The following is a 25,900-nucleotide window of genomic DNA, read 5'->3' as shown; positions in this document are numbered from 1 at the left end:
GTATGATTGTGGAGCTGTGAGAAACACTGAAGTTAAGGAGGTCAGAAACGCTAATTCTAAACAATCTGCTCTGGAAATAGCATTAGTGAAATTCGATTTTCTTAAAATCGAGTTCACTTTTTAAAAATCCCAATATAACTTGATACTTTTGAAAATCGAGTTACAGACACAACAAAAAAATTTCATAGAATATTTTTTTAAATTCGAGTGAAACTCAGTCTTAAGAATATCGAGTTCTAGCTCGATTTTTTTAATTGGAAAAAGCCACGGTTGCTCGTCCAGTGTGGCAAAAACTTACCTAAAACTCAATAACATTAAAATCAAGTTACATTCAAACTCAATTTTTTTAAAAATCAAGTTTCAAAATAGGGACACGGTGCTTAATAAATTGAATACAAGGACATTGTGCTAGATATTTTAAAAATAAAGGGCAAAAGCCCATTTTCCCCATCTTTTTGATACAAAAATGTTCCAATGCAACACAAGACTTCTTACTGTTTTAGAGCATGCTAAAGAAACTAGACCTTGAGGTTTGGACAGTCATCGCTTGGTCTCTACTCTCTATTGGAATGCCCGTAACAAGTTCAATTTTGAAAAAATTCAGCTACAACCGAAAGCCATCCGTGATGGAGCTATTGTTTTTTCTGGGAGAGTACCAGCACTTCATAGCAGCTCAAAAAAAAAAAAAAAAAAAAAAAAACCTTAGCAGAGTCGATTTTGTCAAGTGTGTATCTTTTACAGCAATGTCATGTATTGTGTTTAGCTGCTATGCTCTTTCATGAGTTGTTCACTTTTTCATCTGCTTGTCTGTCACCAGATCAGGTTTTGTATCCTTAGCTTTCTATCTTTTAACTCAAAAAAAAAAAAAAAAAAAAAATTCTGACATTCCTTTTAAGCCTAGTGTTATTGAAGAGCCCAAACAAATAGGTCTGCTGGTTCCGACATTCAGATATTCGGCTCTCATCTTAGGTAGCTAAGCTTAAAGCTTGCATGGCAGCTTATCAAAAATTTCCGTTTATTTTATCGTAAGAATTTATTTTTTCTATTTCACGTACTCACTTTTCAAAACATTTTATATTAAAGTATTTATTTTATATTACATTTTATTAAAATATCAATTTTAATTGTTTCTCTTCCTTCGCACACAACCTCTAGCAAAGAAAAAAAAAACACACACACACACACACACACACACAACAACAACAACAACAACAACAACAACAACAACAATAACAACTACTATCCACCCTCTTCCTTTATTCTTGGGATAGGTAAAAAAAGAATAAAAAACTAGACTAAATGCAAAATGAGTAATGTCAATGTAAATTTACACGGTTTAGAGCATTCGCATTGTGCAAAAATTATTGTCTATTTTAGCATATGAACTTATTTTTTTTAATTTATTTTACATTCTTACTTTTCAAAATACCCTACATCAAATTATCTATTTTACAATATATTTCATTAAAATATCAAATTTTATTTATTTTTTAATTGTTTTTATTTCTTTACACACAACAATCGCCATCAACTCTCTTCCTTTATTCTCAAGATACGTAAAGAAAGAATAGTTTCAATATAAATTTACATGGTTATTGTAGCAAACTTGTAAATTAACACAATTATACATTTGGGCTGATGTGGGTTAATTTTAGATAAAACTATGTAAATTTTTCACATTTTTCTATTATACACTCACTAACATGAGTGTTCAAAGCAAACTTACAAATAATTATATACTGACTGATGTGGATCAATTTTGGTCTAATAGTTTTGGGGCTTTACTTGCTAGTGGCATCTACCAGTTGTTTGCATTCTTAGTCCTGCCAAATAGTTTTACAAGACAAAGCTAAATGCTCAATGTTCAACAAGAGCTCCAAAGTTCAAACTCTTTAACTGCCGAAGACAGTAGCACCCCTCCTTTTTGTTTGGCAGAACTGTTTGGGAAACATTTCTCAGATGTGTGGAATACGGTGCAATTCAAGGATGTTGTGATATCTATTGATTAGTTGATGTCCTTACTAATTTGGACTTTGTTTGATTGACTCGGGCCTGAGGATTTACACATTGCACTTCGATTCTTTATTACTTATATATATAAAAGTAAGTTGTTAATGCAGCGTTGTAATTGATTCTCACTTCTTAAAAGGCATTGGGATGGAATGCAACATCATAAAGTAAAAAACTTTAGATCATTCTGAAGTAAAAAATTTAGATTGTTTCTTATCTACACGTGTATAAAATTTTGAGTGTATACCTTTTAAAAAAAAAAATTAAATCTTGAAATACAATTTGATGTAAAAAAAATAGAAGAGCCTGAGCTCATGCTCCACCGGAGATTAGTATTATTTTATTATATTAAAAACTAAAATATTTGTTGTTGTGTGTTTTGTAAAGCGAGATAGTAAAATATACATAATAACTTTTTGTGTCGTCAAATTGTTAAATTTATAGTTCCATCAATATAAATGATGTAAATGACTTTAAAAAAAAAATTTAATCTTGAAATAAAATTTGATGTTCCTAAAAAAAAAAATAAAAAAAAATTATGATGAGACCAATTTCAACTATATCTGTTTATTTATCTAAAAAGTAAAAAGGACAAGACCTGTTGCACATTTCAGCCTACACAGTACATACCTACTTCTACTTGTTGCGCATTTCCTTTCCTTAATCCGATTTCCGATGTCTAAACTCAGCAGAGATCCGAATTTGTCATTGGAGCGTCTCCCAGACGACGTCGTATTCGACATACTGAGTCGGCTGGCAGTGAAATCCTTGATGAGATTCAGGTGGGTTTCAAAGTCTTGGAACTCCATCATCACAGACCCCATTTTCATCACCAAACACCTCAACCTCAACAAAGCCAAATCATTATCTAACAACGACAACAATGGTTATCTGCTATATTCTGATTACGACGAGGATGAGGATGGTCCTGGTCCAAGTCGGAAAGATCTGGGTACGGCTGTTTGCAATAGCCACCGCACATTTACCGAGATTTCCAGGTTTCAAATTCCCTTTCTTTGGGTCTCCATTGTTGGCTTCTGTAATGGCATGTTCTGCCTTAATGGTTATGTGGACCGTGTAATCTATTTGTGGAACCCAAGCATCAAAATGTTTAAGAGTCTCTCTCCTCCTCTCAACAAGTCCGACAACGACAAGCAGATTCTTGGGTTTGCGTACCATTCCGAAAACAATGACTACAAGATTCTCAGAATTGTTTCTTACTATGAAGAATCAGCGCTGTCGACTGAGGCTCAAGTCTACACATTGAGTACGGATTCATGGAGAAGGTTTGTACTATTGTTTGGCTTTGGGTCTATTGATTATACATATAGAAACCCATGTTTGTTTTTTAATGGAGCTCTGCACGCTATAGCGTATACTAAGGAGCACAATTACATTTTGCGTTTTGATGTCAATGATGAGACATTCCAAACGATAATACTCCCGGAGGAAGACTATAACTTATACGAGTGTTCCCTTGTAGTGTTCAAGGGATCGTTGGCTATGAATATGATTGGTTGTTTAGATTTTGATATATACCTATGGGTGATGAGAGAGTATGGTGTGGTTGATTCTTGGACGGAAATACATGTAGAATTAGAAGCGGTTGATAGATTCTTTTGCTGCGTTGACAATGGTGAAATTCTATTTTGCTGTGACTCAAAGGTCATTTCATATGACCCTGAGAGTCCAAACGCGAACGACCTTGGAATTACTGTTGGACGTGATAGTTGGTTGCGTTACACAACTGATCCCATGGAGAGCTTGGTTTTACTTGGTCAGGTAAATATGTCATCTGAAATTTTGAATATTAGTTTTTTTTTTTTTTTTGAGGAAAACACGTAACATACTTTTATTCAGATAAGCCTAATAAATCGGCTTGAAATATATCATGAAAATGTGAAGGAATATCCTCCATCCAAACTAACAAATTCGGAATGCCAGCGGCATGTTTAGCCAGATTATGAGTTAAAACGTTACAATCCCTCTTAACATGAGAGTAATGTAATTCTTCAAAATGTCGAGATAACTGTTTGGCCTCCTCAATGAGCAATCCCATTGGTGTTAGCAGCCTTCCTTCCCCCATTAACCCTTTGATAACAGACAAAGAATCACCCTCTAGTACTACCCTTTTCACCCCCACTTCCAAAGCAAAAAACAGAGCCCATGCCGCAGCCTTTGCCTCAACATCCTCACTGCCTAGCTCTTGGTGTACCGGTTTTGAGGGAGAAAATGGGCAAATACCCTTTTTTGGGAAATTAAACATTCGTTTGCCCTCTTTCTGAAACTAAATAGGGAATTGCCCCTCTTTTGTAACTCGACAATAGAGAAATCGAGTTTTAATGAATAACTCGATATTTGTATAGTCGAGTTAGTCTGACCCTTCGAATTTTTCCCAATAAAAAAATGTTTGTGTAGACGGTCATAACTCGGGAAACTGGAAATCGAGTTATTTTCAGCGGTTTGAATCAATAGAACCCTAATGTCTCACAATGCTATTCAGTCACTCGCTCTCCCTGTACACTCTCTTTCCCTCGCTCTCTGCCATCACTCTCTCTCCACACTCTGTCTCTCTCACTCTGCGATCAGGCTTCCCCACTCTTCCTCGAGTCTCCATCAGTCGTCGTTGGTTCCTGCCGTCGCTGATTACAGGTACAGTCCTCTCCCTCTGAAATATTTTCTGATGTTGGTTAATGTTAGGTTGCGTTTTGTGTGGGATTTTGATTATTTTGTTGAAACTTAAGGAAGTAGTAAATTTACTAATGAAGATGAGAATTTTGTTGTCTTTTATATGCTGCAATGATGATTTTCTCATTAATGAGTTTAAATGTGCTTGGGGTTTTGATGAGGGGTTTTGGCAAATCGAGTGGTGTTATAACTTATATTTTCATAAATAGTTAATTAATAATTATCCGAAGCTTTAAGAAGTGATTTAAATAGTTCTGAAATAATTTTTTTATGGCAAGTTCTTATTTATTTAAGAAGTGATGTTGAAAATCTTGTGCTCAAAATATAATGTCTTACTGAATCTATGCTTTTATTTTATATTAAATGTGGTTTACTTGTTAGAAAATTGCTAACAATGTATTTGCTGCCATGTTAGATATGCAGGCACTAGATAGAGTGCGGCCTGGACCCGATGTGGATACCCAGTTGGCCCAGCAGCCGAATCATCGGTCAAGTCCACTTTGGAGGTGCGCCGCTGACGAGGTATGTAGTAGTATTATTAATACATGTTTGTTTTATAATTACCTCGTGTTTAATCTCCTAACACAATACTCGTCCGTGTGCAGGAGGCGCCTGGCATGATAAAGGTTCGACACCGTAAATGTGTATTGCCACAGGGTGGGTTAGATCCACGTATCATGCAACACATAGATGCAGCAGGGTTGACTGGTTTATTCAAGGTTCCTGATATGGAGGTTGACCACGCCTTGATCACGGCGTTGGTTGAGCGGTGGCGTCCGGAGACGCACACGTTCCACTTACCCCATGGAGAAATGGGTATCACCTTGCAAGATATGGAGGTGATGCTGGGGCTTCCGGTGGATGGGTTGCCTGTCACTGGGAAGACAGACTACAAATGGAGTGAGCTGTGCGAACAGTTGTTGGGCCATAAACCTCCACCCCCGATACCAAACTCAAACAAGTCTACCCTTGCTGGGGCGAGGATAAGATACACCTGGCTTGATGCACAGTTTGCCGATCCCTTAGTTGTGGACGCTGCTGACGAAGTCGTGCAGCAACATGCCCGCTACCACCTACTTGTACGGATGGGGGCCCTCTTGTTCATGGACAGGTCTGCGGACCGGGTCTCACTGCTGCCTCTGCAGTTGCTCAACCCAGTCAGCAATGCGAGACGGTATAGCTGGGGTAGTGCAACATTGGCCTGGCTGTATAGGCAACTTTGTGGTGCATCGAAGAAGGATGCGATGCAAATTGGAGGAGCACTCTTGTTGGTGCAGCTATGGGCCTATTCAAGGTTCCCACAATTATGCCCTGTTGTGAGGCTGCCTCTACCGCCAGTGCACTCAGGGCCCCTTGCCATTAGGTACGTTCATTGAGTTCTCGTTATTTGTCTCTTTCATATAATTAAAAATATGCCAAACTAACAAACGAAAGAAACTTATCAATGCTTAGTATATGGATGTGAAATATAAAAGCAAAGTTTGTTAAATGTAAGGTTCAGTAATGAGCATTTGTCGACACCTCATGTTTGGTAGGTGGAGCGGGCCAAAATGCACCGCAGAGCATGCCACACACGTCCTTGCTGCGTACTGGGCGTCACTGGCTACAGTACGAGCCGAGCAGGTATTCGGTTAATTTAGTTTGAATTCTTATGACCACGTTTCCCTCAATTCTTATGACTACGGGCCGAGCACATTTCCCTCAAATGCACCGCACATGCTTTTATTTTCGTTTCCCTCAATTTTTATTTTATTTTGAATTCTTGGATTGTTGTAGGAATGAGTTGATTTCATAATACCATCCAATCATTTTGTTTGATACTTGGATTTCCATCCCATCATTTAACTCAATTGGAATGTCCATCGTGAAGTACTTCACATTAGAACTTCCATTTGTAGCACCTGCATGAATACTTGCTCGTCCTTACATAAAGTAAAACAAAAGTAAAAAATTCTTGAATGTTAAATCAAAAGGTTTTTTCCAAATTGGGTTGGATTGAAGGGTTTTTTCCAATGCAACCCAACTCACATGACTCAGGTTAAGTTGGGTTAAATCAATGGGTTATATATAAATTTAGTCATATATATATAAAGTAGAATTTGGCTATATTCTTCATTATGTACGGAAACGTTTGTGATTTACACCGAAAAAAAAAAAAAAAACACAGAATAAATTGTCCCTTTTCCAAGATGTTTGAAGCATGTGCAACATGCGCAAAAGATTGAGCATGAAGTCTTGGTTTAGTGCAAGATAGTGAGTTCAAACTTGTGTTGCAACCAAAAAACAAAAACTCCACCAATTGTTACAAATGTCATTAAGCTGATGCAATGAAGAGAAGACGCACATATTGGATTATGTAATTGGTTATAATTCAATGAGAAATGAATTTACCTAATAGTATACCAAAGATAATCAGATTTGTCTTTGGTTGTATTTGTGTGCTCAAGTAATTCATTTGATTTTAATGATGCATCTTCGAAACTGACGATGACATCTTTAAATTCTTTCCAGCTACTAACTGAATCAAAAGTTTGTGTTCATTTTCTGATTATGTCATTATACACCGTTTCAACCTATTTAACATGAGAAAATAGAACTTTTAGCCTGCTATGAAAATGAACTAAAAAATTTCAAAACAATATTTCTTAAGACTTTATATAAGGCGAATGATTGTAAACGCAGAAGATATCAATTAAATTCTAAACAACAAATTTCCTACTATAAACTTGACAAATATGGGTCTTTTCAGAACAAGGGAATCAAGGCATATTAGAATACAAATGATATTTTCAAAACGCATGGCCCCTGCGCAAGGATGACACGCATAAATCGAGAAATGGTCCAAATTTTTTTCTTTCCCTAATCCTTGCGTGAATTCTGCTTCACTGTCTTCTTCGTTGTTTTTGCACTTTCTGCTTCTTTACATGCGTTTTGGAGTCTTGCTCAACAGGTTAGCCCAGACTTGTGCTCATAATTCTTTTAGAGAGAGTTTGAATCTTTGATAGTTGTTATACTTCAATATTAAAGCTTTAAAATAGAAATTTTTTTTAGAACTGTTGAAGCTTATTAATATTTCACACCTTCTGGATTCGCTATAGTTTTGGTGGTTGACTTAGATATTACCACAATTATATTCCAGATTTTCGTTGAATTAAATTTGCTGAGTTAGAGCTTCTCTTCACTGTTGTAATATAGTTGGCTGTTAAATCTCATAAAATGATAAAATTCTTTAAATTTAGAACGTTGGGAAAGCTGCAAATGTTAAACTACGAAAATTTTATCTAATTATTGTGTAATCATGACATGAGAGCAAAAATATAACCCCAATTTGCATTTTTGGCCTAAGTACATAAACAGAGGGAATGATGACATTATTGATCATTGGCCCGTAAAACACATGATCACTTCTCTGGCTTTCATTGAAATTTGAAATTAAGCAAACTAAAGGATGGAGTTACTCTGCGTTGAATGTCATAGAGTGACCATAGGCTAAGCCATTGCCATAGCTTGTCCTTGTCCAATGCTGGATGGTTGTCATTGCTTGGGTCCACACTGTGAAATTTCCAAAATACAAAGCCATTAGTGCCCCCCCACTAGGAACTCGAGAGTCCAGGGTATAGGTTAAACCCTTTGTGAGATTTGGGGTTGTTTAGGATGCTAGAGTGAGCACCGAAGATAGTCTCAATTGTTGCTTTGCCTTCAAAAACTTACTAATGTTTGGAGTTTATGCATTTCACTACCCCTGTGACAGAACATAGCAATATTTAGTATTAAGTGACCATCTAAGGTTAATATAAACTTTTATGTTATCTAAACATCCGTTTGGGATGTTCTAGTTGATGGTGTTTTCATAGGTAGTCAATGTGAATCTAAGCTCTTTACAATTCATTGGTGCCACTGGTGCTGCAGGTGGTTTTAGTGTGTGAGCTCCATTTGGGCATAGATATAAGTTTCATAGGTACGATCGAACTCTCTTGGCTAGAAGTTTCATATGTACAATTGCACCAGATTACTATCACGCTCTACTTTAGTCGGTTGTTTTTGCATATAGTCTCAATATATGCTACAAATTTGATTAAACAAATAAAATTTAAGCTTGTACGGTTTGTAATTAAGCTTGTGAAATCACTTGTAATTAATTAATAAAATGTTATGAGCTTAAAACCATAGTTATTGCTCTGCCTAATAAGTAGACAATTTAGTATTTCTTCTTCTAACATAGGGGTATCCAGGATTACAAACATTGTTATTGTGATGCAAAAAACATTGTTACATTGTACGTTATAAATTACCTTTGCTGAATTGAAGGTTATATTTTTACAGTCTAGTAGAATACTGTTTGACTTCGATTTACGTATTCAAGTGGTATATTTTGAATATGCACAGCCTCGATTGTCTTCTTGGAAAACAATGGCCTAAGTTTAAAGAAACAAATAATTGTTAATCAGTGATATATGAGAAAACATAAAGACGCTTGACACATTACCTCTTGTTGTTGACCTAAATGAAAAGTTAGTTCGTGCTCCTTGCACCAAAGTTGGAGAGCACAATTTAATTGCAGCATGCAACTCCTTAAGTTGTCCCCACTTTAGCTGCCTTAATAGTCCTAAAATTATTAAAAGCTATGGATTATTAACGAGTACTTTATTCATATAATTTTAGAAGCGTGCAAAATATGCTGCTCACCATATTCTTCAAGAGGAATGTAATTTTAGACATTGACATGATTAGTTTGAGATAACTAAAAGGCTTACGTAATTTCCAACACTAAAATTTATAAGAAATATAATAACAGTATTTGATGAGGATTATACCATGTAATAATTTACATAGCTTCCATTTCTTGCAATATAAAGTGGTACTTGAAATGCAATGTCTTCAGTAGACCTTATAATAGTCATTTTGTTCTCATTCATTGAAACATTGTTAATGACTAATGCAATTAATGTAGCACAATATTTCTATTACGATAAAAAGATTTTGCGAAATCATCAACTTGGATTCATCTTACAGCCATAAGGATGCTCTAGTACCCTCCTCTAAGTTTGGTTCAGATTGAAAACCCTAGTATTTGATGGTGTCAGTTAGCTTTGAACCCTGTCCAACATATGAACATGGGGCTGAAAATGGTGGACATGAACAACCTGGATCTTTTAATATTTTTTGCAGGTCAATTTTGTTGTTCTTTTAGTTTCTGCCCAATAATCCCTGAAGATTTTGTGTACGACTAGAAGCTAGAAATTCCATGCTTTGCATATTACATATCACAAACATAATGTTAAATTAGTATGATGTCTCACTATCACAAACATAATCTACTTATGCAGATTGTATGGGAGTCGTACACGCATACGCTAGGCTCCCTACCTGCGTATTGCACTGCTGGGCAGCATATTTGGAGGGCCGAGGTGCCGTTGATATTCTTTTGGATAGTGGAGTGGCATCATCCTGAGCGAGTCCTCCGTCAGTTTGGGATGAAGCAACCAGTTCCAAGTGTTGTGGATACGTCGACTACCCTTCACAAGATATCCCTTCAGGGTAAATGGGAGAAGAACTGGGAGGTAGAACATGATCCCTTTATTCGGCAATGGGCCAACCGAGTGAATGTAGTTCGCGGGTCCGATCTCCTAGACGATGATGATACGTATCTCGTTGAGTACATGATGTGATACAATCGCCACACAAGGCGGTACATAACACCAGAGTCTGCGTATTGGGAACTCATGGTAAGGCAACAATTCCTATTTTATGGATGAAACCATTGTTGGATTAAATATCCTCAGCAGCTTTATCATGCATGCAAAAGTCCACAATAATTATCGTTGTTACATCTCTATAAGTTTCTCTATCATTTTGTTTTAAAGTCAAAAAATACTGCATGACATGTCATTATGTTTTAAAGTCAAAATACTGCATGATTTAAGTTGTTCATAACAAACTGAATTTGTCTTGATCCAATTTGTTTGCATGAGAAATGGTTAATGGGCAATGACTAATGATGACCACACCTTTGTTCATATAATTACATTCAACTTTTAAAAAGGGTAGGTTGGGTTGGGTTTTATTGTATTTTATTTTATTTTTTGTTTATTTTTTTTTGTTTTTGGTTGGCTTGTACTTTAAAATGGACGGTGCAACTCTGTGTAGTAGTGATAAATTCACATTTCATGATAGTTTAGATAGCCTTTCCTCCAGGACTGATTAATGTATTACATATTCCTTGATAGATATTACCTCTAGGATTGGGAAGTCCCTTACTAAACTGTTGGTAGAATGCAATTCCCAACAGTTTAAAGGTCATTTAAAATCTTGCAAGTATGCAGCAAAGAGATGTGCATTTATACTAGATTCAAGTATGATATATGTTCTAAGTTTTTGGTACTTCCCTTAATTGAAACTTGAAACTTGCGTTTGATATTTTCAATTCATTTGATTTGGGCGTGTACGTTAGGAAATAATAACTTCAAAATATGTGTCCTGATTGCAATGTGATATTAATGGAGTTGTAAATCTAGTGAAGCCTAGATACAGAAGTGAAATTCTGATATTTTCACTTATGCTAAGATTGAACTTATGTACAACCAACTATACGTGTTTTTTAGAAGTATTATCTCAATGTTTAGATTGCATAGCGATAAACATAACAGGAAACTGAAAATTCCTGAGTGTTGGGTTGGAACTATAAATTTTTGCACAGGGGGGGGCCAACCCCTATTTTTATACTCTGTATTTTTAAAGATGCTTCATAATTATAAGTAATATAAGGATTTCATTAGCTATGTTTGCTACTTTTTCTTTTGATTTTGGAACAAATTTATCCAAGTTTTGCATCATACTTGCGTTCTTGCTTTTATGACGCCCTTGTTTTGTAGGTTCGGGCGATGATTAGGTCTATACAGAGGTGCGATGAAGGTTCTGACATGCACACTGACCTTACATTTACACTAGAGCTTGTGGAGGAGCTAGGCCGACTTAAATTGGCGAATGCGCTTGCAGAAGCAGTTGACATTGATACACAGGCCCCAGTTCGTGGCGGGCAACGTGGTGGGTCTCGTGGGGGTGGACATTATGGAGGTGGTCAAGCTGGTCGCAGCCGTACGACCGAGTCGGCTCCCATCTACGAGGAAGGGAATGAGGAGGGTGTAGAAGAGGCATGGCTTGGCACTGATTGGGTACTGTCTGATGACGACGGCAGGACACCACGATGCACGCCTGGCGATGGTGCTGGGCCATCCCATAGCGTCGATCATCAGGGCACTGTTCCAGCCCACACTACATCCCATGGTGCTAGCACGGACTTTGAGGGCCCTCCTCGTATGTCGCCCCCAGTTTTCAGTGGATCTGCCCATGATGGTGGATGCATATTTGTCCCCACACCAGGCATGCCCACCCCGCCTCTAGTGCATGTGGACCCCACCATGTCAGCTCCATCTCAAACCGCCCACGGAGAGGCTGTACAGATTGAGCAGATACCGGCTGAGGACATTGAGCCGGTGGAGGCTTTGCGGAGATCGCGACGCCCGTGTGCGCATGCTCCCGATTGCGGGACTGGTGATGGTATGTACTTCGTCTACACTTCCCATCTTCTTGAGCTACTTGTACTGTGCATTTGATTGATTATGTTAATTTAATTATGCTGTTGTGTCTGATGAAACAGGTAAGATTAGACCTGTCAGGGCATATGGGCGGAAACGAAAAGATCATTAAATGCCTTAGTGTATGCTTATACTTCCTGCCTATAGGTGACTGCATAGTTACGTTTCACTTTTCTTCTAAAGTCGTATTTTTTTTTTAGACCTAACTGCAATGGTGGACATGAAAAGGCCATTGAGCTGGATTGTCCTTGTGTGCTTATTCTTCATGTGTATAGGTGACTGGAATAAGCATGCAAAATGTTCTACTAATTGGGGAGAATCTTGGTGGCTGTGCATCTATTTCTGGATCATTGCTTGGGGAGAATACTGGCTGTCAATGTGTTTGTTGTCAAGAAATTGATATTTTGGAGAAAACCCATAAGGCGTATTGTATTTATTGATGTATTAGGAAGTTTTTCTGCACTTGGAGTTTTGATTGCAATTTGACAAATGTCTGGATTGGTATTCATTTGAAGCCAAACTTTCTTGTGTTTTTGTATGTTGTTAGCTACAATAAAGTGGGTTGTAAGAGAGTAATTTGTTTTTTTATTTTTGTTATTTTTGTGAGAAACAAATGTGTGGTATTGTTGATAAGCAAGAAGAAGTAATTTGATACTTTCTGTAAAAGAGTTTGATGACGAAGTTTATGCGGATCAATGGCAGAACCAACTCCTTTGTAGCAAATCATTTATCCGAGTCTCTACAATGCTTGGCTAGGTATGTGTCTCTCTCCTAATTTTCTGATTCGCCTTCCCTACAATTCCTAGATTGGTACATCCTCCTTCCCATTTTCTTATTTTTAATCTCCTTTAAATCCCCTCCTCTCTAGAATGATTAGATCTGTGTACATTTGATTACAAGTTCGTTAGTAGGAACTTTGGAGAATAGAATTTATATTTTTTTCTAGCATTGTTCTAGAGCAGCTCACAATATAACTTACCCAAAGCTGAAAACGGCAAAAATCTTAGTTATGTGTGCATGTTTTGTTCTTTTCGCTTCTTGGGGTTTGTAATTGTTATTTATCATTGTATATATTACCTTTTCATTTTGGTAGCAAATTGGGAACCCAATGAGAAACATTTAATTGATTATTGATTTTTTCATCAATTAGCCTTCTTATTTTATGATTTTCAGTATATATATATATATATATATGTTGTGTGTGTCATTGGCCAATGAATCAAATCTTGTCCATCATTTGCTTTAATGAAATGATGGAGGCATTAATGAAAAATTTGCATACTGTTTGAATGTTACTTTTATTGTTTGTGTATTACCGTTTTTTGGGTTTGAATTATTATCTATGCTTACAAAGGTATATGCATTTTTCTCAATAATTTTCGGTTAGTATCTAATGTCTCCTTCACCACAGCACATTAAGACGTTGGAGAAGTGGCCAACCTTCAGAATCCTGGGAGGCTCATAAGGCAGCAATCCAAGCACTCATAAAGCTGCCTTCAGGCAAGCTTGTTACAGGTATAATATGATTCAATAGATGACTGTTCTGCTAGATATTGTTTTAGATTTTGTTGGTAGTTGGAACTGGTTATATCAGATTGGAATGCATAGATCCAACTATGTCTTTCACTATGAACTTATGGGGTTCATTTTTATGCTACCACGATTTTAGGTTCAAGTGATACAACTTTAAAACTTTGGAGAGGAAGCAAATGTACACATAATTTTGTTGGGCATACAGGTATTTTTTCCATTTATTTGCCTTCATTGTGCTTTATATATATATATATATATATATCCTTATCTGCAATGTGTTGAAATCATGTGGGAATGAAAATAATTGTAGATTTTGCAAACTAACGATGCTGTAAAATTTTCTTCTTACATGTCTGTTTGGTGATCATCAAACATATTTTCTTTGAGCTTCCTATAAGTTAGAAGTGGAAGAAGCATTTAATAAGACTTCTGATCTATAAGTTGGCATTAATTGACCAAACTGTTGACATGGGTAATCCTCATATGTTTAGTGCTTTACATGGTTTGATTGCTAAAAAATTTAGACATGATGATACCTCTTTGTCTCCTGTGGAGTATTTAGTGGGAAAGGAATGCTTGCACTTTTGACGGAAGTGAGATTGATTCTTGATTTGAAGTTGTTCTTCCGGACTTTATCTAAGCGGACTAATGCTTTGGCATTCATTACCAATCTGACTGGTTTTGTATTTATCTTCACATGATTGAGAGTTGTGTTATTTGCTTCAAACTTGGCTTTACAATATGGCTTTATATATCATTGATAAAACAGATCAAATATAGGCTGATGCACTTGTTCTGAGGGGGATCAGTTGCACATGAGGAAGGGCACAAAATACGTATTGTTGGCAGAATTGACAGTGGCAAGACCACTCTCATAGAGATGAACCTGTTTTGTCCAGTGGAGCTAGCTAGAGGGAAGATATAGTAATGTATCTATTGAAACCTGTAGTATTCCATGTAATGTTCACTTTTTACGTAACTTTTAAATTTTAAGTGTTCATTTTTTTTCTAATTCAGAATAATATTACAAGGTACATCATAATTTTAGGGTTTTATTTACTGTGTTTGGGATTCAAGAACCTTTATATAGCTGTGTTATTTGTTTTTTTAGTTGGTTGGTGTCAATTTTTATTCATGGTCATTTTGTTCTGGACTTTCTATATTGTGGCTATTAAAATTTTCAGAATTGACTTGAAGAATTTAGATAATTTTCTAATGTTGGACGATTTATCATGTATGAATAATTCCAATCCTATCTTTTTTAAACTTTGAATTCTCTTTGATTGGTATGGATTGCAGTGAATCCTCCAACGAGGAGGATTTCCAAATCGTTCATGTAGAGGTTATGCAATTCATTGTTGTTTTTTACGTCATGTACATTCGTTAATCATGGCTCATTGTGTATAGGTTGATGTAGTATTTTGTAACTACACAATAATGGACTGCAGTGAATCAAATAGACGGGGTACGACCAAAGCTGACTGAATAGGATCAAATAGAGTAAATAGAATGTAGTACACCGATTTTCCTAGAAACCACAGTGGACCGAATAAGACCAAAGTAGATATAATGGACCGAATAAGACCAAAGTAGTCCAAAAACAAAAATAATAAGGTTATTTTTCCATATATACATATCTGCCAGTGAAACAATTAGAAAACGATGACACTTCTACTTAAAGCACACATGACAACAGATGGTACTTGGAAGTATACATATCTTACTAAATACCACAACAAGAAGTCGTACTTTTGCATTCATGCATCCGTACGTTGTCTCGTGGGTGCATCAACTTCATCATCCCCCACAACATGAGCCACCACTTCATTCAACATGTTTGCACTCAACGTTGCGATCCTCCTTGCGTGGTCACGCTCCTCAATGGCAACTTCCAACTGATACCTTAACAAAGTGTGCCTAATGTCTCCACTGCCATAGTTGGTTCCTTCGCTTTGAGAAGTGCTAGGTGGAGTTGAGGTTGATATGTTTGGAGTTTCCCACGATGTAGACGCACCACCATGCACGCCCATTCCATTACCATGCAAATACTCCATGTATGCAGCTTCGGCTTCCCTTCGATCTTTATATGATTTGTGATTGGCGTTTGGGAATTTATGAACTTGTCTACTCGCATCTAGCCAACTGTCGTATATGCCTGGAACACGACCGTTAAACACAACATAGGTTCGTCCCATCCTGCTCTACAAAAACGCAATGGTGGGAACTCTTTACACTAGAATGTGGTTGCACCTTCTAACGTGTGAAGTGGGCTTTTGTAGAGGAAATGGGGCTAAAACTCGATTCTATAGAAATCGAGTTATAGCATGCGGAGTTACATGTAACTCGACTTCTAATTAACCGAGTTTCTGAAATGCCGTCATTTCAATACGTCTTGTCAACAGTAACTCGATTTATGTGGTATCGAGTTTTATATAAAATCGATTTCCTTAATATCGAGTCATGTTGTCCCCCTCCCCACATTTCAGAATCCATGCACGTGTTTGGCTCTATCTGTGTTGAAAACCTTCACTGTCTGGTCTCTGAAAAAGAAAGCCTATGAGGTGAACAAAGTTTGCTAACTCTTCTGCCATTTTCCTTGTCATTATTGCATCCTCACCAGGCGTGCTGTTGCTGTGGTCCCCTTCTTCTTTGTTCTGGCACATCTTCCCTGACAGGTATATATTCACTTACATAACTACTTATAAATGGATTGACTTACATAACTACTTATAATTTGGATTGCTTTCTACAACTGTCTTATTCTGACATTATGTGTGTGTATATATATACATAAATGTATGTATGTATAGATATATGTATATATAGACAAACGTACTTACCCATATCATAAGATGTATATGTGGCATTCCCAAATATATGTATATATATATACACACATACACACACACACACACACACACACACACACACACACACATATATATATATATATATACATGTATGTATGTATGTATGTATATGCAAATATATGTAAATATAAACAAAGCTACCTACCCATATATGATCACATGTATATATATATATATACACACACACATGTATAGGTATGTTTACATATAATGTATGTGCTTAGGGCACCAATTTTTTGAAACATTTTTGTTAGGAATTGCAAAAACTGTTAGTGCATTGAAAATCCTGGAAAAAATTGTCCAAGAAACGATTAATTATTATGTGCTCTTATGACTTATGTGAGAATAATCTTATATGTGTGTGTGTGTGTGATAGTGACATTGTATACATATTGTTCCTAAATATGTCGAGTTTTATATAGTAATGTATATAATAATTATTTTTGAGAATTCTTTTGGTAAATATGTATATAATCATTCTAAATAAACATATATATAAACAAACATTGTACGGTGAATTCATATGATGACATATGCATTCATTCATACATATTAACAATGATGTATAATGTATACTGAGGTTTAAATTGTATGGCTCTTTCAGTTCTGAAAGTCTTTACTGTGTGGGTTCTGAAAAAGAAAGCCTGCGAGGTGAACAAGTTTTGCTGACCATGTTTGCATTTTCCTACTCCATATTGCATCCTTACCAAGCGATATTACAAACACCCTGATTCTTTGTTATGGCACGTCTCCCCTAAAAGGCCAATGTTTGTGTCCAAACGAATCAAGTGTGTACACCTATAATTAGGATAGCATCATAGTGCATCTGTAAAAGATTAATTACTGTTGCATTAACATAACCCCCTATCTTCTGCATGATAACCACAATTAATTGTCCTTATCCAGGTCTGGCATGGGTCGTCACTGCTTCTACGTTTACTATGATGGGGAACAGTATTTCCATGACTTGCATGGGCTGTCCTATAAAGGCGAGTCAGTGAAGCAGAAGTTCATTGAGTTGAAATGGGGAAAACACTTGAGAAAAATGCACCGGAAGATAATGGAAGCTCTACGGTTGGACAAGGAGTCACATAAGATATCCATTGTGTACCGTGCCCCCAGATACTTGTGAGTACTCAGGTTGTCTACAACTCAAATCCGTTGGGTTGCGATGCTGACGTGGACATGATGTGGGCAGTGATTAAGCGGACCCCCGAGTTCATAGCGTCCGACTTGTATGTAACTGTTGAGGCTGTTGGGTTCCATGGTAGTGCAAGTTCGCAGCATGCCAGTAGGGTGGAAGAGCCACACTCATTGTCGGTTGACGTGCATCCTCCCTTTGCCTATGCCACGCCTTTCCCCTACAATAATCAACCATGTAGTGCGGTTGATCATTTGGACAACACCGAAGTGGTGGGCGCCACCAATACACATGATGTGGGAGGGTCTACTCACACATATGAGCATGTCCAAGCTGATATGGACGGGGGAATTGATATTGATGCCAGCTGAGATGTGTATGAAGAGTTCATTGATACTGATGGACCAGTGGACGACGCGGAGGTCTTAGATGTACCACTGATCGAAAATAACGAGGAGGATTGCCTTACAACAGTTCCTATCCCAGAATGGTTCACATCAAACACATGGGACAATATTAATGACCCATCACCTGCATTGGGTACAGGACATCTTACAAGTTGGCATAAAGATGACCACCCAGCAAGGGGGATGCTATTCAAGAATAAAGCCTCTGTTCAATAGGTGTTGACCCTATACTCTGTGGAGCATAATAAGCAATACAAGGTCATCAAGTCTGACACTAATAGGCTGGTAGTGCAGTGTAAGAATGAGGCATGTCTGTGGTCAATTCGGGCCAATTGCAGCAAGAAGCACAGGATGTGGGTTATCAGTACATGTAAGGGTCCCCATAGTTGCTCATCCCTCCAGCTACCAACTGATGGGCGGATGATGGATTCAAAGTTCATCTCCATTGGACTTGAGAAGTATGTACGGGAAGACCTAACCCGAAAGGTAAGGGACTTGCGTAGTATGTTGCATGCAAGGCATAGGCATGATGTAACTATGTACAAGGTTTGGGAAGCCAAACAGAAGGCAGTTGCACGTATTTACGGGGATTTTGACGAGTCGTACGCAGAATTGCCACGATTTCTAGCTGCATTGTCTGATGCAGATCCGGATACTGTGACCACATTAAAGTGTGACCCCAATGTCCCGGGGACTTGTATATTCAACTCCGCGTTTTGGGCTTTTGGTCCGTGTATTAGAGGGTTTAGGCATTGCAGGCCGGTGATAAGCATAGATGCAACGCACCTTTATGGCAAGTACAAAGGAAAGCTGTTGATAGCAATGGCAACAGATGGTAACAACGAGGTTTATCCACTCGCATTTGCCGTTGTCGAAAGCGAGAGCACGAAGACATGGGGATGGTTCTTGGCATGCCTGTTGACCTATGTTACAGACCGCACCAATTTGTGTATAATATCCGACAGGCATCGTGGGATACAATCATGCTTTGATGACACCACTAGGGGCTACTTGCAACCGCCCTTAACCCATCACCGGTATTGCCTCCGCCATTTAGTAAGCAATGTTAACACTAACTTCAATAGTGTGCCGTTGAAGAACTTGGTATGGAACGCAGCAACTGCGAATCAAGTTAGGAAGTTTGAGAACACCATGGATTGCATCAAGAATGTCAACCCGGCTGCGTACGACTATCTTAAGGAGGTAAATCAAGAAAAGTGGACACTTGTACATGACCATGGGCACCGATATGGGCAATGACAACCAACCTGTCAAAGTGCTTCAATGGGGTACTTAAGGGCGCATGTAGCTTGCCCATAACTGCAATGGTGAAGTTTACATTTTACAAGGTGAACTCATACTTTGACGAACGTCGAAACAAAACCCTAGAGAAGTTGGAAGAGGGGCAAGTGTGGTGCAAATATGCCTATGACAAGTTCGAGGAAAATCAAGAGAAGGCGAAGCTCCATATTGTTAGAAGGATGAGTGCGCAACAACGGTTATATACAGTGGAGACACAGTCTTCACTGTTGAACACTGGCGGGGGAGATCACACCCATAGGGTTTCCCTCATAGACATGACATGCACGTGTGGCAAATGGGAAGCAAACAAGATCCCTTGTTCCCACTTGATAGCAGTTTGTGCCAAACACAACCATGATGCCACTGAGTATATGGATCATTTCTACCGCCTTGAAGAACGGTATCACAGCTATGAGCCTATATTCCAACCACTAAAAGATAGGTTAGAATGGCCGGAGCCAGCAGAAAGGAGAACCGTGATGCCAAACCAGCGGTTGATCCGTGAAAAAGGTCGGCCCAAGTCCACGAGAATTCGCAATGAGATGGATGACGAGGATAGGGAGTTGCCAACCTCATTGTGGATTGAGAATGGACCAAAGTTGAAGTGTGGGTTGTGTCGCCAAGAGGGTCATAACCGTCGTACATGTCCAACTCGAAATGTGGCTTCAACAAGCCATGGTGCTATGTAGCAGGTAACAATTACAAATCATAGTAACAAGGGGGTATCATAAGTTATTCTTCTTTACATGTTTAGATATTACATTATATGAGTTATAATTAAGATGTGGGCAGTAATTTGTAGTATTCTTTCAATCTTATTGTTTGTGGTGTACATATTCTAGTATTCATGAGGTCTCTATTTCCCTAACTGTATATGTTTTGCTGCAGATTTGTAATTGTTGCCAAGGTGTAACTGTAGATGCTCCTCATTTAAGCAGGCAAGCTTGAATGCTCTTCTATATTTGTCAATTCAATTTATTAATTACCATGGGTTGTATACTAATTTCTGTGTTGGCTACTCCTCAGAAAGGAGGCAACTTCTGAAAAGAACAAAAAGAAGGTGTCACTCAAATGCTATGACTCCATGTTTGCCTAAAACCATTGTTGGCGGATGCTGTCCAAGTTTCAACTTACAATTGTGAAGAATGTTTAAAATGCAGAAATGGAACTTTTTATTTTTGTACATCAACTGATTTAAATGCATAGAGGCTCTTTACTTACAAATAAGCTTGTATATATGGATGATTTTTTTATTCGCGTAATGCAAATGGGGGAATGTTACTGATGGATGTGGTTGGTTATGATTTGTATGGATGACTTGTTGTTCATAGCATGGTTGTCAGCAGGTCCACTTTTACTATGAATAAGCACGATACTGAATGGGTGTGAACAGTGCAAGTCGCAAGCAAAACTACAAGTAGAAAGGTTATACTAAATGAAACTCGATTTTCCAGCTAACGAGTTACGTTGCAGTCCATTTTCAATCCCCTTCGACTGTATCCATTCTCAATTGTCAAGTATCTGGGTTACTCGATTTCTCTATATCCGAGTTACGTTCAACATAACTCGATTTATAGGGTACCGAGTTACATTGGAGAGCACTCTACATAGCTAGATTCCTCTTGGACTGTATCTGGACCAGTCCAAATAGCTGGACTAGGTGTTTGAGCCCAGTCAAGGTAACTCGATTTCCTTATAACCGAGTTATGTTGAGAAGAACTCGCTATCTGTAGCTTCGAGATACGTTGAAGACCATTGTGCACACTTAGATTCCTCTTGGACTGCCTCTGGACCAGTCCAAATATCTGGGCTGGGTCAGGAAGCCAGTCAACTTAACTCGATTAAGTTATTACCGAGTTATGTTGAAAAAAACTCGATATCTTTAGCATCGAGATACGTTGAAGACCATTGTCTACACTTAGATTCCTCTTGGACTGCCTCTGGACCAGTCCAATTATCTGGGCTGGGTCAGGAAGCCCAGTCAACTTAACTCGATTTAGTTGTTACCGAGTTATGTTGAAAGGAACTCGATATCTATAGCATCGAGACACGTTGATCACCATTGTCTACACTTAGATTCCTCTTGGACTGCCTCGGGACCAGTCCAATTATCTTAACTCGATTTCTTTATAAGCGAGTTATTCGCATGTAACTCGATTTCTTGAGTATCGAGTAATTCTACTTTAACCTGATGTTCAGGATATCGAGTTACTTCAAATGGACTTCCAAACCACCACACACAACATGGATTCCTCTGAGATACAGTGCGCACAGCATGGACTCCTTTTAGTCCCAGTACACATAACTCGATTTCTTAATAATCGGGTTATGTGTATGACCAACCCACTATTTAGTGCTCAAACGTACGAAGCAGCAACTGTTCAACTTCTTCTCAGCAAAAGTTTGGAGAACCAGAACAATGGCTTCTCAATGGCGAAGAGACAACGACGATGGTCCTGCTGATCGGTCCCCACACTTTTTCAAGATTATTCTGCCGAATGCTGTTCAGGAAGGAAAGCTTGTAGGTATGCTTAAATTTATAAACTAGAGACCATACTCATGCTTCTGGATAAGATAATTAAATTATATTGAAATTAAATCTACACAAAATGGATGATATTTTTTTTTGTTGTTGCAGTAGTCCTTCAAAAGAACAGTAGTGTTGCAAACGCAAGGATGAATATAAGGGGAAAATAAAAAAGGAGAGAGATTTAGGATACATGGAAGCATTCAAAACACCAAAATTTATAGAAAAACATCATCTTTGAACTAAACAAACCTGCAAACAACATCTGTCAGACTCCTATCATAACTGCTGCCATTAACTGCTTATGAATGTGGGTCATCCACACGGTAGAAATGCAAGTAATTCTATCATTGTCATAAGGAATCATGAGTCTGGATTATTTCTAAATCCATTTTCTTAAGAAATTTTCATGAAAAAGAAATTTTCATGAAAACTGTGAAACTTACATTTTATTGAGAATCATACCACTAAAAACGAAGTAAATAAAAAATATTAAATAAAAAGGCTCCGCATGATTTTTGGAACAACTTAGAAGACTACTTGTTATTGTCAATTAATGTTGAGAAATGATTACACCTAACAGGAATATTAAGGGAGACCAGTGAAAATAACTCAAGTTCTACAAAATTGAGTAACTCTGCAAATAACTCGCTTTATGATGTATCCATTTATATGCAAGCCATTACACATAGAAATTGCATTCTTGAGATATTCTACTGCAAATAACTCGATTTTACCGGAGTTCGGTTTTGTGCGAGGTAGCCATAAACAGTTGGATTCCTCTTGGACTACATCTGGACCAGTCCAAATATATGGGCTGGGTGGGTGCATGTGTACAACATAACTCGATTTTCCAAATCTCGAGGAATTTGAATTCTTGTGAGTGTCCACTGCACAGAACTCGATTCAAGTAGAATCGAGTATTGTGGCAGGCCTACCTTTAAACTTCGATTCGTCTTGGACTGCATCTGGACCAGTCCAAATATCTGGGGGCCCAGAAAAATAACTCGAGTTATGTATAATCGAGTTATTTGAAATTAACTCATTGTTTGCAACATCGAGTTATGAGAAAGCCGTTCCACAATTAACTGGATTCTTGTTATTTGTGCTACACATAACTTGATTTACGGACAGTCGGTTTATGTGCAAGCCCTTGTGCTGAAAATTTGATTGCATGTAACTCGATTTCCAGAAAATCGAGTTATATGGACATTACAATCTATTACCCATTTTTATTAACTCTTCCCTAGTTCTGCAGAACTTGCAGCTATCCGAAATTACATCTTCGATTGCTCTCGCTTCATCCGGCTAGAACCCACAATTTCCCGCGCAAATTCGTCGAGGATTTTACATAGTAAGACTCTTTTAACGGTTGCTGTCTTTGAAATTACACATTGTTGGTGGATTATTCTCAAATTTTGCATTTTGATGCTTCACACTTCTATGTCTATGTCTATGAAGATTGTGATGAAATTGGGTGTTTGCCTAGTCAAATGCATTGTTGTTAGTAAGGTTGCCTATGTCATAGGTTGTCTTCCTTCCACAAAATGAACTTGCCAGTGGCTCCATATGTGTGTGGTATAGATATATGCTGGTTGTATGTCTGAACTATACATTGTTCAATTTATTTTCTGTTTTTTGTAGAAGCTGGTGAAACTTACTACATGTAGCTACGATGGTATGATATATGTCATTTCCTAAATCCACTTGTATGTTTCCTATATGATAAGACTTCTGTTATATACTCTAGGTCTCTAACTTCAAATTATTGACTCAGACCAAAATGCATTACAATTATTGCACCAACTAAACAACCCGTGAATAAGAATATTTGGTTTTCATTGTGTTGTTGTAAACTGCTCTAGACAGTATATTGTGTGCATGATTTTCTACACATGGTAGCTGGTTACTCTTCAATTTTTGTTCTCTGCTTCAAACTTCATTTTGGTTCTGTTTTTGTGTGAGCTGATCGTGTTTGCACTACTGACCATCGATTAGTTATGGGTCCGAAGAGGACTAAGAGGGGAAAATGCAAAGCTGCATCCGAACCTGAAGTGGTGTTTGATCAATTAAGGTTCCTCACGCCAGAAAATGAGCAAACCTTTGAAACCTTGATTAAGCGTAGGCGTATTTGGGGAGAAAGGCAAATCAATTTACAGGAACTGCATCCCTTTGTTCGTGAGAATCTACAGTCTAGGCATTGGCTGTCCCTATGTACAAACATACAACCCCCTCCAGCTGACTTGATTAGAGAATTCTATTCGAATCTATCGGTGCATGAGGATCTTGGTGGTCACAAGGTGGCATCGTCCATACGTGGTGTACCGTTTACAATAACTAGGGAGCACGTATCTAAAGCCCTTGATGTACCTATAATTTGTACACCTACTTATCCAAACTCTATGTCTCCTCGTATTGATGATGTTATGGATGTTCTTTGTGGACGATCAAACAATCGGGATTCTGGCCGAAGTATTAGCTCAAGTGAGTTGACTGAGCTTAATTATATCTTCTTTAGGATAGCTTGTCACAACATTTTCCCTATCTCTCATATCCATACAATCCCTGTAGACAGGTGTATCTTGCTTTACGCCCTTGTCACCAATAGTTCCATTTGTTTTCCTTCCCTTTTCATCGAAACCATTGTCAAGGTGCGTAGGAGCAAGTATAAGAGGCATGCTTTGTTTTTCCCAGTTCTCATCCATAGGGTCCTCAAATATTTAGGATTAAAGAACTTTCCTTCCCACGAGTTGGTTCACATCCAAGCCCCTATAGGAGCCAAATTTCTGAAACAGCGAACTGCCCAAAAGAAGGTTGTCGACCTCAGTGTTGGTCCATCCAACAGACCACGAGTACGGTCTACTACTGGAGATGTTCAAGATGAGGACATGCATGGGGATCCCACATCTGTTGTTGCCGAGGATGGTGATGATGAGATAGATGTTGACACTGTTGATGCAGCGCATACATGCCCTCTTCCTCCCTCTCTTCATGCTATGATGGAGACCATTATGACGACTCAGGCAGCCCATGGTCAGCTTCTACATGGTCTTCTTGCCGAGGTTGGAGCTATGCGAGCGGACTTAGCTCACTATAGACGTCCTGTTCCACCTTCTACACCATCTGACTCTTGATGATTCCCATTGGGTATTGTACCCAAGGGGGGGACGATTTTCAGTTCGTGGTTGCTATAACATATTTGGAGAATTGTATGACAGTTCTATATTTTTTTATTTTAGTGGCAATTTGAAGAACATGGTATCCGTTGAAAGTAATTTGATATATTAATATGATGGTTAGTTTCATGCCCATCGTTACTATCATTAGTATTATTGAAATGGATGTAATGGTCTAAGAATTTTTTATGTTATTATGTGATTCTATATAATATCAAGTAGATCCAAGTCTGTGTGTAAATAACATTTATTTCATAATTCTGTACGACGATCACGTGTTTTTAGATTATAGTAATTATTAATACAAATGGAAGGTTTTGTGAAAGCACAATTCGTTTACAGGTTTTGATATTAACGATGAACCACCTAGGAGATTTTCCTTGGAACAATGGCTGAAGCTATATCTTGACTTCAGGCAACTATTTTTATTGGAGGTTTTGCTGAGCTTACATGTATTTTCCACTAATTGGATATTTTTGTCGATCTTAAATCAGCAATTATATTATTCTGAATTTGATCCTCGCTTGGACTATTCCTCATGCATCATATTTTCATTACAAAATTTATTGATGAAACCTTGCAGTGCAAACTCGTCGAAAAAGATAAAAGCGACACTTGGCATGACCTCATTCACTCTAGCATTAGGTCTAA

The 25,900-nt window shown here is 37.9% G+C and overlaps 4 protein-coding genes and 1 pseudogene across 17 annotated transcripts in view; all 5 read left to right on the top strand.

Annotated features, from left to right (window-relative positions):
* The window catches only part of LOC126693456 (F-box protein At3g07870-like), a 157,807-nt gene that overhangs the window by 110,477 nt on the left and 21,430 nt on the right, over nt 1-25,900 (top strand). The gene's annotated exons all lie outside the window — the stretch shown is intronic.
* LOC126693458 (F-box/kelch-repeat protein At3g06240-like) overlaps nt 1-25,900 on the top strand; it is a 54,043-nt gene that overhangs the window by 7,853 nt on the left and 20,290 nt on the right. The window lies entirely within an intron of this gene.
* LOC126693453 (F-box/kelch-repeat protein At3g06240-like) overlaps nt 1-25,900 on the top strand; it is a 130,287-nt gene that overhangs the window by 91,321 nt on the left and 13,066 nt on the right. For 3 of the 8 annotated variants that reach the window (XM_050389421.1, XM_050389434.1, XM_050389418.1), the window contains one exon: nt 3,297-3,792. In XM_050389421.1, coding sequence (XP_050245378.1) covers nt 3,297-3,792 — 496 coding nt within the window. Of the gene's footprint in view, nt 1-2,792; nt 3,793-25,900 lie in introns of those variants that run through there. The other 5 variants (XM_050389435.1, XM_050389419.1, XM_050389420.1 and 2 more) reach the window with 5 other exon arrangements.
* On the top strand, nt 7,439-7,549 carry LOC126693823 (U6 spliceosomal RNA; annotated as a pseudogene).
* LOC126693464 (uncharacterized) lies at nt 11,584-12,807 on the top strand. 3 transcript variants are annotated; one of them, XM_050389451.1, is made up of 3 exons: nt 11,584-12,255; nt 12,356-12,440; nt 12,569-12,807. In XM_050389451.1, the coding sequence occupies exons 1-2, from the start codon at nt 11,619-11,621 to the stop codon at nt 12,403-12,405; spliced, it is 687 nt and encodes a 228-aa protein (XP_050245408.1). In that variant the 5' UTR covers nt 11,584-11,618; the 3' UTR covers nt 12,406-12,440; nt 12,569-12,807. The 3 variants fall into 3 exon arrangements, with proteins under 3 accessions (XP_050245408.1, XP_050245407.1, XP_050245409.1); XM_050389450.1 differs by having other exon boundaries at nt 12,522-12,807; XM_050389452.1 differs by having other exon boundaries at nt 12,356-12,451.

The sequence above is a fragment of the Quercus robur genome, chromosome 7, assembly GCF_932294415.1.
Source record: "Quercus robur chromosome 7, dhQueRobu3.1, whole genome shotgun sequence".
NCBI lineage: Eukaryota > Viridiplantae > Streptophyta > Magnoliopsida > Fagales > Fagaceae > Quercus > Quercus robur.
Note: the sequence above shows the minus strand (reverse complement) of the source record. Positions and strands in the feature narration are given on the sequence as shown.